This window comes from Cydia pomonella, chromosome 22 (assembly GCF_033807575.1).
Source record: "Cydia pomonella isolate Wapato2018A chromosome 22, ilCydPomo1, whole genome shotgun sequence".
Taxonomy (NCBI): Eukaryota; Metazoa; Arthropoda; class Insecta; order Lepidoptera; family Tortricidae; genus Cydia; species Cydia pomonella.
The window spans coordinates 10,548,881-10,565,188 of NC_084724.1; the positions used below are offsets into that span (position 1 = coordinate 10,548,881).

The window sequence follows — 16,308 nt, forward strand, 5'->3', positions numbered from 1 at the left end:
CAAAATTTGCAATTGTGGCGCCATCTAGTGAGGTTTAAGCTTTGGGTAACCTAGTCGAACCACCTTAACTCATTAAAACAAAGTGTTCACGCTGCGAATTACAAATTCCGTGTTTGCCTCTCTTTCTAATAGATGGAGTTGTTAGAAAGAGAGGAAACAGTGAACTTGTAGCTTTAACTAGCCATAATTTATTTAGCAGATTATTTTGTACCTAATTTTATGGTTCATAAAAAATTGCGTCTGACGGAATGCTTTCAAAACATCAACAAAAATCCAACCTCACTTTCTCCTGTCATTATAATTTTATTGTCATAGCTTTGTTATCTTTTACACAAGTTTATTATAATGTCGATTAACTAATTATTATCGTGAAGTAATTAAAGAATGAGGACATTAAGTAAATGTTCTCTTAGCAGCCGCAAATAAGTGAATCGAAACGACTACCATTGTCACCGTTATCACTGTGATTGCATGACTCACTGGATATGTTGGACACAATAGGTAAGACACCACTGTTTTACTTACTACCGTTCCAACCATGGCTCCGATAGCCACCTACGTGTTCTTTGATCTCGAAACTACCGGTCTTCCAAGGGAGGAATTTAACAGAACGAAAATAACCGAGTTGTGTATGGTGGCAGTGAAACGCGAACATGTACTTGATACGCTGCCCGGTCACGTGCCCAGAGTACTCCACAAGCTGACGCGGTGCTTCAACCCGGGCAAGAGGATCACAGAGCGTAGCTCCGAGCTCACTGGGCTCGATAACTTCCTTCTAGAACATGAGAACTACTTTGACATCACAATTTTCGACATAATCAACAATTTTCTAAATACTTTGACCAAGCCTGTGTGTCTTGTCACTCACAACGGCTTCAATTTCGACTTTCCTATACTAAAACGACAGTTGGATATGCTAAATGTGAGATTTTCTGGTGATGTTTTATGTGCTGATTCACTAGACGCCTTTAGTGATATATTAGAAGAGAAAAAGACCAAGATTACAATTGTGGAAACTGAAAAGGTTGATGAAGTTGATCTGGCCGCTGATAATTGCTTGTCTATGCAATCTGTGAATGAAACAACACCGATACAGAAGGTGACACTGAAGCGTCCACATAATCCCGGAAAAGCAAGGCAGAGGCTCCCATTTAGCGAGAAGAGACTAAAAGACAGTTACAAACTACCGGACATTTACGAGAGAGTATTAGGCCGTACAGCTGTTAATGCTCACAGGGCAGAGACTGATTGCATACTATCATTAGAGATTGCTGTAGTACTCTCCAAGGAGTTCACATCATGGGTAGATGTGCATCATCGTCAGTTTTCTGAAGTGTCTCCAATGATGCCTGGAGTAAAGATTGGTTCCTAGAACATAAGCTCATGTGGTGTGCAAAGTGCAACATTAAAGATTATTAACAGATGTGTTCATAGTATATGATTTTAAAAATGTTTTAGTGCCCATAGTTTTTAGGTTGATTTTTAAGATTTTTTGTCAAGATATTTTTATTTTTATTGACTTAGTTTGGTAACCGAAAGATTTTATCAGGACATTATTGTAAACTATGCTCGTCACACATTTTTAAACGGTTGTGTATAAGAATGACATATACAGGTGAAATGCTATTTACTGTTCACGCTTAAACTCTCTGCCTACACCTACCATACTTTCTAGGCAATCATATTATGTTACCCTGTAAAAATGATTTAGTAAAGTGTATTTGGGTATAGCCTGTCTGATTTGTAAGATCAAGTTTTCCATATGTTTACTATGGTGTACTTGATCGTCGTAAAACAGACAGGCCAACCAATTAATTCCAAGTACTTCAGAATGTTTAGTGATTACGAAAATCATCCATAATGTCATTAAATAAGAGTCCATTTTGGTTATTATTGGACAATCTTAAATATTCGGAATTACTAAATGTACATACACACTTACATACATTACATACTTATTCTAGGCCAGATCATATACATTTTTGTATAGTATTTTCATAACTGTTTTCTCAAATGTTTGTAATTATATTATTCGTTTTATTTTGAATATTTTTATTGTATTAATGTATTTAATTACTAAAGTCATGTCTTAAATATAGATTAAGGGGCATTCTGATTTTTGTATTTAATTTATATTTTCTTTAATTTTATTGGTAAGGTTTTACTTAAGTATGTATTTTACTTGTAAATTGATCTCTATAGATATATTGTATTTTTCAGATAGAGCAGAAACATTAAATGTAATTTACAGTAATTCTCAAAATTGTTTCATTTTATTGCAGAAGAGCATATCATACTCACTTTTTTTTAATGAGCCAGCTTTGTATCCCTCTCTTATTAATACAGTTATAAAAAGACGGATAGTGTATCCCGCGGGCAAGAATTGTCGCGGCACTCATGTGCTAAGCCAGCAGAAACTGCAGAAATCTGTAAAAATCGCGACTTTCTAGACTAGAGTATCAAGGAGCCACACATATTAGACATAGACATAATTTATTGGTAATTAAATATTAAAGGTCACAACTTACAACTATTTAACATTGTTATTCATTGATCTGTCTCTAAATGGTCCTTTTAGAACATAGAATAGTGCAATTTTCTTATTTCTTATTTCCTTTATTGCAAACCATGGTACATAATTATGTTGTTACAAAAGATTAAAGTAACCCATGGACCCTGACAGGGTATAGCAAGTATATTGTTAAAAATAATTCTTAAAGCTAGTTTTAAAACAAATGTAATGGGGTTATAACAATTCTTCCATTATAGGTACTTATCCTCCAGGAACTCTGCAACAGAATAGTAGGCTTTCTGAATTATCCCCAATTATTATTATTATTTATTTTATCCCGAAATAGCCCCATGCGACTCGCGGTTTGCATACACTTAAGCGTCATAAAAGCATCTAGCTAGAACTAATGATATATTGTAACAAATTTAACTTGTACTTAACTAAAACTAGAATCTTCGTAATCAATTGTATTCAAGCGAAAATCGGTTGAGAAATACTATCTTGTAGAATAGTAGGTACATCCAGACATCAAAAACATCTTCTTTTATTTAAATGACTCATTGGTTGAATGTACGAAAAGAAACATTTTTTGGAAGATCTCCATCGTGAGGACCATTGTTTAGAGATTGTTTTTGTGGGAATACTATATAATAATATACAATATTTAAGTCTGGAGGGAAAATTTTAAAAGAGGAATCATTTCCGTGTAGCACTGAATCTTTTGCAGCTAGGTCTGCTAGTTCGTTACCTATAAGTTTTACCCAAGCTGAAACGGCGGCCTTCGTATTCGTTCGGCCAATAAGAGTGCCTTTCCATCAGAGAAAGAACTTCTGTTGAAACAGATGGAATCATCCTTATTGCACTTGAAGCATAAGGATCTTTGTGTGATGGAAAGCCACAAATTTAATGTTGCTGAATGTTTATTACAAAACAGTCAACAGGCATTCTCATTATTATTATTTAATTACATTCCTAATCTTTAAATATATTTTTATTTATATATTTTGATTATAGGCGGCTATCATACTGCGGTTTCCGGGTGCGGTGCCAGGCAGATATAATAACCTTTCTAAAAATAGTTAACAACGTAACCGTGGTCGATAACCACTATAAAATAATCGGACAGACAGACGGACATGACGAATCTATAAGGGTTCCGTTTTTGCCATTTGGCTACGGAACCCTAAAAAGCGTGCGACCCGCGACTTTAGATGCGCCTTTATATCAAACACGAGAAAATACACAAGACTTAATCTCCATACCCACAAACCCACCTCATTTTTTCCGCCATCGCTCTACGCTAGAACATATTTTTTTTTTAGGTTTAAAGATCATTTATTCTCATTAAGAATTTTACAATTCACTTATTATGAGAACATAAATTAATTACTTAGTCTTCTTCACCGCTTACATGTTTGGCAGTCCTCAACTGTGCGTTCACCAGAAACTTCCTGCCTCGCACAGCTAAACTGTGGAACGAACTATCGCCTGCGGTATTTCCGGACCGTTATGACCTAAGAAAAGAGCGTACTCCTATCGTAGAGGCCGGTAACGCATTTACAACCCTTTTGGTTTGGTGCCCATAGGCGACGGTAATGGCTTACCATCAGGCGATTTGTCTGCTCGTTTGCTTCCTATACTTACTTAAATAGACTCTCCTCTTAATATGCACCGGACAGTTTCAGTGCAACGTGTAAAAGGTCCAAAAGTTTAATAAAAGTATCTTACATTAAACAATCAACTGTAAAAAAAAAACGTGACCACTTCACTAGACTTCCAGTTCGAGCGCCATCTTGATAGTCATGCCTCGTGATTAATACCTTTGTTTTGCTCATTCATATTGTTTATTGCTCATTTATACAGTAAACTATTTTTTTTATACTACGTCGGTGGCAATCAAGCATACGGCCCGCCTGATAGTAAGCAGTGTCCGTAGCCTATGTACGCCTGCAACTACAGAGAAGTTACATGCGCGTTGCCGGCCCTAAACCCGCCCCCCCTCGTTGAGCTCTGGCAACCTTACTCACCGGCAGGAACACAACACTATGAGTAGGGTCTAGTGTTATTTGGCTGCTGTTTTCTGTAAGGTGGAGGTACTTCCCCAGTTGGGCTCTGCTCTAGATCTGAAATGACATCCGCTGTGCTGTGCCCTACCACACAAAGCGAGATGACATTCGCAATGCCCAATATGGTAGTTGAAACGAGTTTAACCACCATTTTGGTTTGGAGTCAACGTTAGTCTACGTGCTACTTGTGAAGTCCAGCTATCACTTTACAAGAGCTTATAAAATTACCGTACACTGTATTGTACTAACCGTATAATTTTAGTCGTAATTAAAGCTCCTAATACCTTGACCCTAGCGAAATTGTCCCACTGGACTTCACTAATTTCTCTGCATGTCTATACTATACCTAGTGTACCTAGTACTCGAGGTCGGGAACTTTCTAACGAGCCTAAACTCGATGTGTTTGTTTTTCCGTCGAGGAGTGCCGTTAGCTACCTTCCAATTGCACCATTATTTCAGTCCCATGCTAAAGTTCCTGTCATTCACGATGTAGCGCAGATTTGTCAAATTTAACATGACAATACGACTCAAGGCACGTGTCTTCGTGAATGACACGATATATATCATCTTACTGCATTGTCATCGTTTAGGAAGTACCCAAATTTCATCTGAATCGGATACCAGTAGGGCTAAGATGGTCGGCTCTTTATCATTTGTCACTATACCTGTCACCTTCTAACAAGTATGTAAGCGCGAAAGTGACGAGCATAGTGACAAGTGATAAAAATGGAACCGTGATACCGCCGCTGGAAGTGGTTCATATTTAAGTTATTTGTTTTGACACAAACAGGAGAAGTTAAATGTGTGTAAAAAAGATGCCATCTATTCTGCGTACTAGCCTATACGTAATTACAGTTGTTAAGCTTGGACTCACTTCCCTTTCTTTGCTAGCAGGCTTCGTACCAGCGCATTGCGTCATTATCAGTGATCAGGAAAGACGGTGCCCCACGGGATCAATGACCTCAATCATTATGATAATACGGATATATCCCGGGATTCGCAATGTATTACTTCCTTCTACAATGTTTCTAACTTTAATAAGTTCTTCCTCGCGTTGTCCCGGCATTTTGCCACGGCTCATGGGAGCCTGGGGTCCGCTTGACAACTTATTCCCAAGATTTGGCGTACGCACTAGTTTTTACGAAAGTGACTGCCATCTGACCTGAGGGTAAACTAGGCCTTGTTGGGATTAGTCCGGTTTCCTCACGATTTTTTCCTTCACCGACAAGCGACTGGTAAATATCGAAAGATACATAATTTCCGAAAAACTCATTGGTACGAGCCGGGGTTTGAATTTGAACCCGCGACCTCCGAATTGCAAGTCGCACGCTCTTACAGCCATTTTTACATATTTTTGTAAGTTAGGTACAGCGAGTGCGAGTCGTACCGGACCGGATACGTGTATTCGATATCATGAACTCTGATATTAACTTTTTTAGGGTTCCGTATCTTAAAAGGGAAATCGGTATCCTTATAGAATCACTCTTTTATATCCTGCCCATCTACAAGCAATTTGCTCCGAAACTAACCGATAGAGTTCAAATTTGGTACAGACATTGACATATATCTAAAGACGAATTAGGGGCACTAAGAATGGTGCTAGTTCAGTGGTGTCACTCACAAATTCGAGCCAATCGTGCAGTCTAGCGCAACTAGTTGCGACAAACCGCGCGTGTGAGGCGAACACATCAACATCGCTTTGTGGCGTTAGACTGCACGATTGTCTCGAATTCGTGTGCGTGACACCGCTGTACTGACCCCATTGTTATTGCCCGTAAGGCCCGTCCTTAGATATATGTCAATGGGTACAGATGTATGTCAGTCGATGAACACAAAGATTTTGAAATGAAAAGTTTGAAAAGGTAATATTTCTTTAGATATAAATTACAAGAACAATTGGAAGCGTGAGTCAATCTTATGAAAAAAAAAAACTTTATTTTTGATACTTTCTGTAATGATGTACGGAACCGTTGGTGCGCAAGCCCAGCCCTCTCTAGGCCGGTTTTTGGGTATAAATATCGTACGCCAGTAGTTCGCGGACCAGTCCGCGATCGCATCGACAGTTGCTCTACACACTCGCTGCTGTTCACACGTCTACGTTTCACCATGGACCCAATAGCAACATACGTCTTTCTCGACCTCGGCGCGATCGGACTTCCCGATGAAAATTGTACCCCTCAAATAATTTCCCTAAGCTTGCTAGCAGTCACCAGCAAAGATCTTCGAAACATACAAGACGATACACGACAGGATAAGATCTCGGAGCCTCCTGTCATACGCAGAAACTACTGCCATACGAAATACGAAAAATTTGATCCAGAGGCTGAGCTTCGTGAATTCATCGACCATTTAGACAAGCCTGTGTGTCTGATCACCTACTGCGCCTTCTACTACGATTTTCCGATATTGAAAAAATGCTTTAGTTGTTCAGGTACACAGTTTTTTGAAGAAATGGCGTGTGCGGACGCGATGGCCGGGTTTTATGACATATTGTGGCCGAAAGGTGAAAAGACTTCAAGAGCAGCAAGGCTAGAGGGGGAATATCCGTGGCCGAAGATGTGCGAGCAGCCTAGCTTCAAGCTCAAAGACGTGTATCAGAGAGAGTTACAAGACACGAAGTACTATGCTTCTGGCGGAGACGAATATAAAGATGAGGTGGAATTCCGTAATATGGCAGTGGTTCGAATAGCCGTGAAACTAGCTGATGAATTTATACCCTGGTTGGAGAAGAATTGTTATAAATTTGGTGAAGTGCCCTTGAAGCCTCGACCAAAACCTGTGTTTGGGCCTATGGTGGTGGAAGTCAAGAAAGAAATGGAATGAAATGGATGGATGGATGGATAGGTTTGTAATTTTGCATAAAACACAGTAGAATACTTCAAAAAAACTTGATTGTTAATATCTTTGACTGTCCGAGATCAAGTGAACTGCAGTGGCAGCATGGTTCCATTTTTATCGCTTGTCACTATTCCCGTCACTTTCGCACTTACATACTTGTTAGAACGTGACAGGCATGGTGACAAATGACAAAGAGCCGACCATCTTAGCCTTACAGTAGTGGCTGACTGTTGTGCAATAAAATTAAACGTCGTTTGAGCAGTTTTTGTTTTATTTTGAATATTTCGATATTTGGTGACAATAAGCAGATAAGTTATGTGGCGGTGACATTTCGAGGACATTCCCCACCCAAAAAAAGACAAAACGGTCGAAAGAAAGATTAAAAATGTAAGGTTAGTATAGTGTACATTTGTGTAGGTTAAAAGTATATATCTTGATTTGAAAATTTAATACTAACCAGGATAAACGCGGAACACTTGACGCAGATGGCACTGCAGTCATATTTCTGTGTGTTCCAGATTTAGTATTTAATTAAACAAGCTAATTTCTTGTTTACGAAGTTAAAAAGTTAGCTTACTGCGAAAAAAAACCCGCAAAATTTGCTTCTTTACATTTTTTATCAATGTTTTAAATTTGTATTAGCTTTGCGAATTTATCTTATGACCATAAAAAAATAAGCAGTGCGAAAGATATTGACCGGGGAATGCATTTTTCCTATTTGTGCCCGGCGGGAACAGATGGGAATAGTTGCATTGAAGGAATATTCCCACCTGTGGCCGGCAGGGATAAATAGGAATGAATCCTTCCCATCTGTGACCACGTCGGTTTCTTTCTATCTTTTTTATTATACTTTCGTTTTTAATAGTTAAGCCCCGGCCAAAGGGCGGGTACAGATGGGAATACACCCGGTCTACTATATCATAGACTTGAAGCCTTTCTAGTGTCTAAACAAATGACAGCTGGAGCCAATATAATTTGACCTAATAGGCTTTGCGATAGCCAGGGCCCGTACATTTCATGCCGTTGACGCAAAAATAACGCCAGTGTAACACAGGAGTTGGTTTATTACACTAAAAATTGAGATAACTAATCTATTCTCGCCTAGAAAAATTAGCGCTTGATACGTAAAAGACACTATAAAAAATCAAAAATATGTATTATTTAATAAACGGACAATCTATTATTTAGTTGAGTGACAATAAGATGAAAGTCAGACATTGTGTACTGATTGTCAAATCAGTTAACTAAAGAGGTTGACATTTGACAAATGAATTATTACGAAAGTACATACTATTTGGAATCAACTAGCGTGACGTCATTTTCCGCCAACGGCATGACATGTACGGGCCCTGGCGATAGGGAGCGTGCATGAACTGTAGGAGGCAGCACAGGAGCCGTCAGATTTTTGGCGCGAGGCGTAAATGGTGGTAAATGTGATGTTTATTGTTCCGATGTAGCTCACAAGATGGTAGCACTTACTATGCACAAGAAAACACGTGACGTGTAAATGTACATGTTTATGGTTTCGATTTAGGCCACAAGATGGCAGACCCTCCAACGCGCACGGTCCCTATAGCTTTTAAGCAATTTAGCGTTTTTAAAGTCGCGATAGCAGCTTTTACCCAGCTGTGTTTGTACGGGCAATAAACTAGCTCCTGTACCTGCTAAAATAGGCGGTTAGTAAACAAGCTACAGACAGTGTTACACGAGGAACCCGAAAGATCTTAATATAGTGTATTCCTGATCATATTTAAAGACTAAAATGTCCAATAAACTTTTCTGGAATTCGCCTAGTTTCAGTGTTAATGCAAATTGAAAAATATATATATATATATTGAAGTTGCTACTATGGGAGGTAGTCTAAATCACAGAGTAGTAATACAAATAGAAATCTTTATTTAGAACGCTTATATATAAGTTATTTATAATAATATATAGGACAGACTAAATATCCTCATTGATAGATGTAAAAAAGTGATAAATAACACTGCAAAAACAAGGTTTTACGAAAAAAAGTAAAATTCATTTTACGTGACAGGTTTACTAATAACATTTGACTCTTATGTACAATAACATTTAGATTAAGATGATATTTGTAAAATTTGACGATTTAAAAGTGCTTGTTGCTAGGCCTATTTGAATAAAAAATATTTTGACTTTGACATAAAAAATAACAAATAAGATATATATTTTTTTGTTGAAATTAACCTAAACTCATTTTTTTTTCCTTCTTTTGGCCTTGTTTGAATGCGTGGTTAAAATCTTTCGGGTTTCTCGTCATACACCGTGTGTTGTCTGTAATGGCACAGGCGGTTAAACCACTATCTCAGAGGCAATATTTAAGGCTGAGATACACGTCATACTCGCGAACGGGTGCTGTTTGTGGAGACCGGTCTGTTTACACGGGGTACAGGTTATGTTAAAGTATGTAACTTTACTTTTGAGTGGCATTAACGTTAGACACTTCATTCGGTTCTTGTCTGTTTTAATTTTTTGTCTTTTAATTATTTATATAAGAATTCAAGCCTTGGCGACCCTCTACATCTCTAAGGATAATTTTTATATTTTATCTCTGACACTTAGAGACTTATACATCTCTAAAGAATTTTAGTATTTTATGGTTTTATTTTTTTATCATAGTTTTTTTGTGTAATTTGACATTTAGAGACAGTATACATCTCTAATAAAGTATTTATTATTTCATCGATTCGATATTTGTAATTGTTTTTTTTTTTTAATTTATTGTTTGTAAAAATGGACATGTAAAAGTGCCCCTGTGCCTATTTGCTGAATAAATGTTTGATATTTGATATTTGGATACTATAACTGGCTACTACAGCAAAAAATAAATGAGTTTCGAATAATAAATTAGATTGCAATTGAGAGTGTGAGTGATGAGGTGAGTAAGGTTGCCAGAGCTCAACGAGGGGGGGCGGGTTTAGGGTCGGCAACGCGCATGTAACTCCTCTGGAGTTGCAGGCGTACATAGGCTACGGAGACTGTTACCATCAGGCGGGCCGTGTGCTTGTTTGCCACCGAAGTAGTATAAAAAAAAGATTGCATGGTTCTGTATGGGACGACATAAAATTTTATTCTCACGACTCTCGAGGTCTTTAACTATTTAGGTTTAGTGACGTCATATCATATACTTAGTGAGATACGGGAAATAGTGGTTGCCTGCCGGCGGTTAAACTGATAAGCATTTATTTAAATTATTATTTGTTATCATGTTAGCATGTCTCTACCTAGACGTATTTTTGCGGAGAAGTCGACAAGACCTATCCTTAAGAGGAAAGAGAATGGCCGATTCTTCATACAAACGTAGTCTCCATTTTCCTCCCTGGATATTGACATTATGGAAAATATTTTTACATAATTTGATGTCTATTAACCATAGCTATGCCCTACGTTTGAATTTTCGAAAAACCGATTTCATACAAAATTTGAAATGCTTTTAACTCCTAAGCTGTGGTTGTTATACAACAAATTGTGTCAAAATATTTTCATTAATGTCCAGACCTGGAAGGAAAATGAGGACTACGATGGTACGAAAAGGCGATTTCGTATATGGGTCCTCCACTTTTGTCTTGAAGTTCGGTGAAGTCGACAAGGCCTATTCTGAACGTTTAATGAAATCGACAAGGCCTATATTACATTCTCGATATTTCACGGTTATGTTATGTTCTGAGTTCTGAAGGATGCTTTCGTATGTTCAGCAGTTCTTCCCCACGCGTTTTGCGTTTTCACTCGTCGGTTACGGATAACAAACTAATTGATACAGGTCTGTTGGTGCTAACGGGGCTGCTGTGGGGTTGCACCAACCCTTTCATCAAGCGCGGCACCAAGGGTCTTCGAGACGTGCAAGCGGGTACTTGGCCCGCACAGGCCTGGGCTGAGGTCTGCTTTCTGCTGGGGAACTGGAAGGTAAGTGGTCATGCTGCGGTCCACCTACTGATTCATTAAACTGGGCACGAAGGGTCTGTGCGACGTGCGAGCCAAGAGCTGGCCAGTGCAGGCCTGGGCTGAAGTCTGCTTCCTGCTCATCAAATGAAGTGTATGCTTTATTTACTTATCAATTAGGTGTCCATAAACCGATTGGATGAACTTATCTGTGGACAGATTAGAGTGATTTCTGCACGGGTTATCTTATCTCCACAATGATAGCTGTGCGTTGCCATTCTACGATCTTGACGAAATGACTAATCGATCTTGTTCAAGGCTGGTACGTCTACTGGTTGATGGTTGACATTAAACATAGCTTTTTCGTGTGTTAAACATTGCATGTTAAGTCTGGCAACGCTCAGATCTATTTAAACTATTTTGGTTCTCTCGCTACTTATTTCTCACGTGACGCATCGCACAGGAAATCACTAAAGATACCTATGTACAAGTGAATCTTTAGCACTTTTTACGCCCTCCACGGCCTTCTACCTTAATCGGCAGTGACCCTGCCTGCGAAGCTGGAGGTTCAAATCCTGGTATAAGTAGGAATATCCGTTCCTGACTTATGGATGTTTAATTTTTATTTAGATAAATAAGTATTTTTTCTGGCTTCCGGGCGGCAAGCGTCAACTTTGATCCCGCTGCGCTAAACGAAGTTGCCGCTTTCCGCCTCCGTCGAGCAGAAAAATCGTATGCGTACCTCGAGAGGAACACAAGCCCTATTGAGCTTACAACAGGTCTAAGGCGATTTGTGAAATTGACCTATCACATTGTTTTATTTTTCCAGTACGTGTTGCCATGGCTGGTGAACCAGCTGGGCTCGCTGGCGTACCTGTTCGCTGTGCGTCGCGCGCCGCTCTCACTGGCCGTGCCGGCAGCCAACGGGCTGGCGTTCGCTGCCACCGCCGCCACAGGAGCCGCGGCCGGTGACCGGCCGCTAGACAGAGGTACCTACTAAAGACATGTGTCCCCTAGCTGGGACCAGGTGGCATAAACTGGGACAGTAGATACTTTGGGCTTTAGGCGCGCTAATAGCGTACTAATTTAATAATCCATTATCAACTTTCTAACGTAACATAGTTTTTACAACCAACTTTCAAAACCCCTTTGGTTTAACTAAGGCTCATTAGAATTCGTCCGGACCACGGTTTCCTAATATTTTCCTTCCCCCTTAAAGAGCTGAGATGAGAGACTGTAATGATTGAATTAAGATCTCGTATACCAAAATACCAAACTATAATTGCGTACTTTTCATGTTTCTTTTTTTGTATGTATGTGGCTTCCAACTCAACTATAATATTCATTACGCTGAAGTCAATTAGAAAAAAAGAAACTCCTTAGATACTTACCAATGTTCATTAATTATTTAGGTTTATAGTAAAAAAGTATTATTTTAGATGAGTCGTAGAAAAAGAAAAATCGGTGTACGAATTTATATTTTATTGTACGGTCCATCAGGGCTCTACTCTTAGCCCGCTGCTCTTTAACATAGTCATGAACTATGTCACTGAAGACCTTCAAAAACCTGCTCCCTGGTCTCTTTTATATGCTGATGACATAGTTCTCATAGCAGAAACATTGCCAGAAATCCAAACCGACTTAACGGTATGGTGCACAGCACTGGAGCGCAGAGGGTTACGAGTAAATCGAAGCAAAACTGAATATATGTACTGCAACTTTTCCGGAAAAGTATCACCTACCAATGCGATGCAGCAACCATACCTTGACCACACTCCATTAAAGCAAGTTGATCACTTTAAATATCTAGGATCTGTCCTAACATCTACAGCCTCCATTGACAAAGATATCGAAAACCGCAAAGCGACTGCTTGGTTAAAGTGGAGATCTTTAACAGGAGTTCTGTGTGACGTAAAGATGCCTATAGAAGTCAAAGGAAACATATACAAGAGAGCAGTAAGACCAGCTTTAATGTATGGATCCGAATGCTGGGCCACGCGAAAATCTGACAAACAAAAACTCCATGTCACAGAAATGAAGATGCTAAGGTGGTCTGGCGGTGTAACGCTCAAAGATAGAGTCAGGAACGAGCACATAAGGGGAACTATTAAAGTAGCGTGTATCACTGACAAACTCCAGGAAAATCGCCTACGATGGTACGGTCATGTCATGAGGCGAAATAAAGAGCACATGACAAGGGTCGTCATGGAAATCGAAGAACCAAAAAGAGGTCCAGGTCGCCGTCCGACGACCTGGATGGGAACCATTTCCAAGGACATGAAGACGACGGCTTTAAAACCCGAAATTGCACAAAAACGCCCAGAATGGCGTCTTAGGACTAGGAGGGCCGACCCCAAGAGACATGGGAAATAGGCTCGGGAGAAGAAGAAGAGAAGTAGAAAAAGAAAACTCGCAACTTAATAATATACTGTGCAATAAGCAAGTTGTTTATGGCTAAAATAAAAATGTAACTCAATAAATAATTGTGCAACGAAAGCGATAAGGCCAAACTGATTAACATGAGTCATAAACGTTGTCTGGGCGGAGAAGGGTATTAATAATTTAAGTTCAAATTTAAATATCTCCAGTGTTACGTAATGATTTCATCACATTTGAATCTTCGCACTATAAAGCACTAGTAAAAGCTGAACGACAACAACTGCCAATAACCCCCGCCACCCGAATACATGAGTACCTACATAATAAGATCAATACGGATAAACGCGGCATACGGATAAGTGTGGCTGGCCGTCACATTGGGCATTGTGTAAACCGTTACATAATGATTAGTGTTTGTTGCGAGCTCATTGATTTACCACTAAAGGCAAGTAAGAAGGCTCAAGGAGAAGGTGAAAAAGGTGTGGTTATTAGACTCCTGTCCTGATGTTAGAACTGAATACTTTTTATTATATGTTTATGATACATAAACATGTAATAAAAAGCATGCATACGCATATATGTATTTATAATGTGTATTTTATGTATAAGTGTATATCGTTTTATGTATATGTTATAGTTTGCGTACTCATACTACGGGTTTTCTACTTTTTATTTTATTATTATTTATTGCTCTCGTCCTACTTTTATGTGTACATATTGATTTGTCTTTCACCTGTTAGTGTTTGATCCTTCGCATTTTCTAAAGGTTAGCTGGAAGAGATCCCTTTTAGGGATAAGTTCGCCTTTGTACATAACATTTTTTTGTTTTGTCTGTTTTATGTTTATGTGCAATAAAGTGACCCACACATACATACATACAAGTAGCAAATGTATAAACTCGCAGTAAACACTAATCAATACTGGACACGCTACCGCGTGTTTAGATGTAAACAGGCCCCAATGCCAAGGCCAGCCACACTTACCCGTATTGACCTGATCTGTATTAATAATTTTAGGTTTAACCTTGAAATATCATCATCATCAATACAACACAGGCCCTTTCGACGAATGCTCCTAATTCTCATCCAGCTCTGTCTTTAATTTTGAATTTGGAATGAAGATTTGGTATGTTTGGTTGCAGGTTCGATTCTCGGGATAGCGCTGATCGTGGCGGGCACGGCGCTGTGTTGCTGGGACCAGGTGGACTAGCCTCGGTCGTGTTAACAAGTTGTATCACGTGATAAAGACGGGATATGACATCCGTCTTTTTATATCTCGTATGTAAGATATGATATGAATAATTTATTTTTATTCGGCACGTTGAAGTCTACGTAGTTTATAATGAGGTTGTAAATGTAAGGTATAAAGTGGTGCAAAATATTGTGACACAATTTTGACAGCTGTCAGATGGCGTTGTACAGTACAGTCGCCATCAGATATATCGGGGCGGCCAAGGCGCTCACAAATATCTGAACACGTCTCTATTGCCAAGGCAGTAAAGTGCGTGTTCCGATAACTGAGCACCTCGCATATCGGATGGCGACTGTACATGTGTTCATATTGTTTAATAGTTGTATGTAGTCTGTCAGTTAGTGGTAATTTGTATTTCTTTGCAGATTGATCGGATAATCCACCAAACACGTGTCTATAATCGTAATATAATAAGTTTCATATACTAGCCGTGTCTTATCCAACCTCGACATTGGCAGAATCATCAACACCTTGATGGAGCCATAACACGAATAATTGATTGATTGGCCTATATGTAAGTCTATCAAGCGAACATTGCAGCGACTTGAACAGAACTAAGTGAGGCAGTGTCATTAAACGCCGTATTTACATATAAATTTTACAATAACGATGACATTGTCACACTAGCTAGATTTTCAAGGGCATACGTTTTATTTGACAGTATAATAATAATAACATAGTACATTACGATACAAGTGCGAAAAATAGGAAATTCGAAACGAGTGGCGATAAATTAAAACACGACCGAAGGGAGTGTTTTAAATCGACACGAGTTGCGAATTACCTATTCGCACATGTATCGTACAACGTTTTACAGTACATATGGCCCGTTAAATGTTCGACACAGTAACGTAATATGCTCATTTTCGCACTAGAGCGGTAAAGTAGCACCATATGTACTGTAAAAATGCTTTATTGCACACTACAAAAAAAAAAATGAAAGTATAGTTACTTAATACAAAACATATGGCGCCGTACAGCGCCATCTATTTATTTTGTCACTACACTACCTTACGCGTTCTCTATCTGTAGAAGTATTAAAATGAAACAAAATCCTTGTCTCCATATACTTTATTATTTTTCATTTAATTTCTACATCTATTTATTGCGTCTATATGTTTCAATAAATATTGCACGTCCGTACGTATCTTATATAATTAGTTAATTACAAATAAATAGGCACTGGAAATAATATATTTCGCAAAATATAAAAAATATACTTAAACACTATTAGTTGCTTCGGGAGATGTAGAAGTTTTTTCAAAATTAATTTATAATGTTATGATAACAGAACACAAGTCCCGAACACAACTATTACCTCAATGTATTTAAGTAATTCACCGAAATACAAATATACTTTTA

The 16,308-nt window shown here is 38.7% G+C and overlaps 1 protein-coding gene across 1 annotated transcript; it reads left to right on the plus strand.

Moving 5' to 3' along the window:
- Positions 1 to 135: 135 nt before the first annotated feature.
- On the plus strand, positions 136 to 16,308 carry LOC133530291 (transmembrane protein 234 homolog). Its single transcript, XM_061868189.1, has 4 exons — positions 136 to 501; positions 11,198 to 11,340; positions 12,146 to 12,305; positions 14,837 to 16,308. The coding sequence occupies exons 1-4, from the start codon at positions 486 to 488 to the stop codon at positions 14,902 to 14,904; spliced, it is 387 nt and encodes a 128-aa protein (XP_061724173.1). The 5' UTR covers positions 136 to 485; the 3' UTR covers positions 14,905 to 16,308.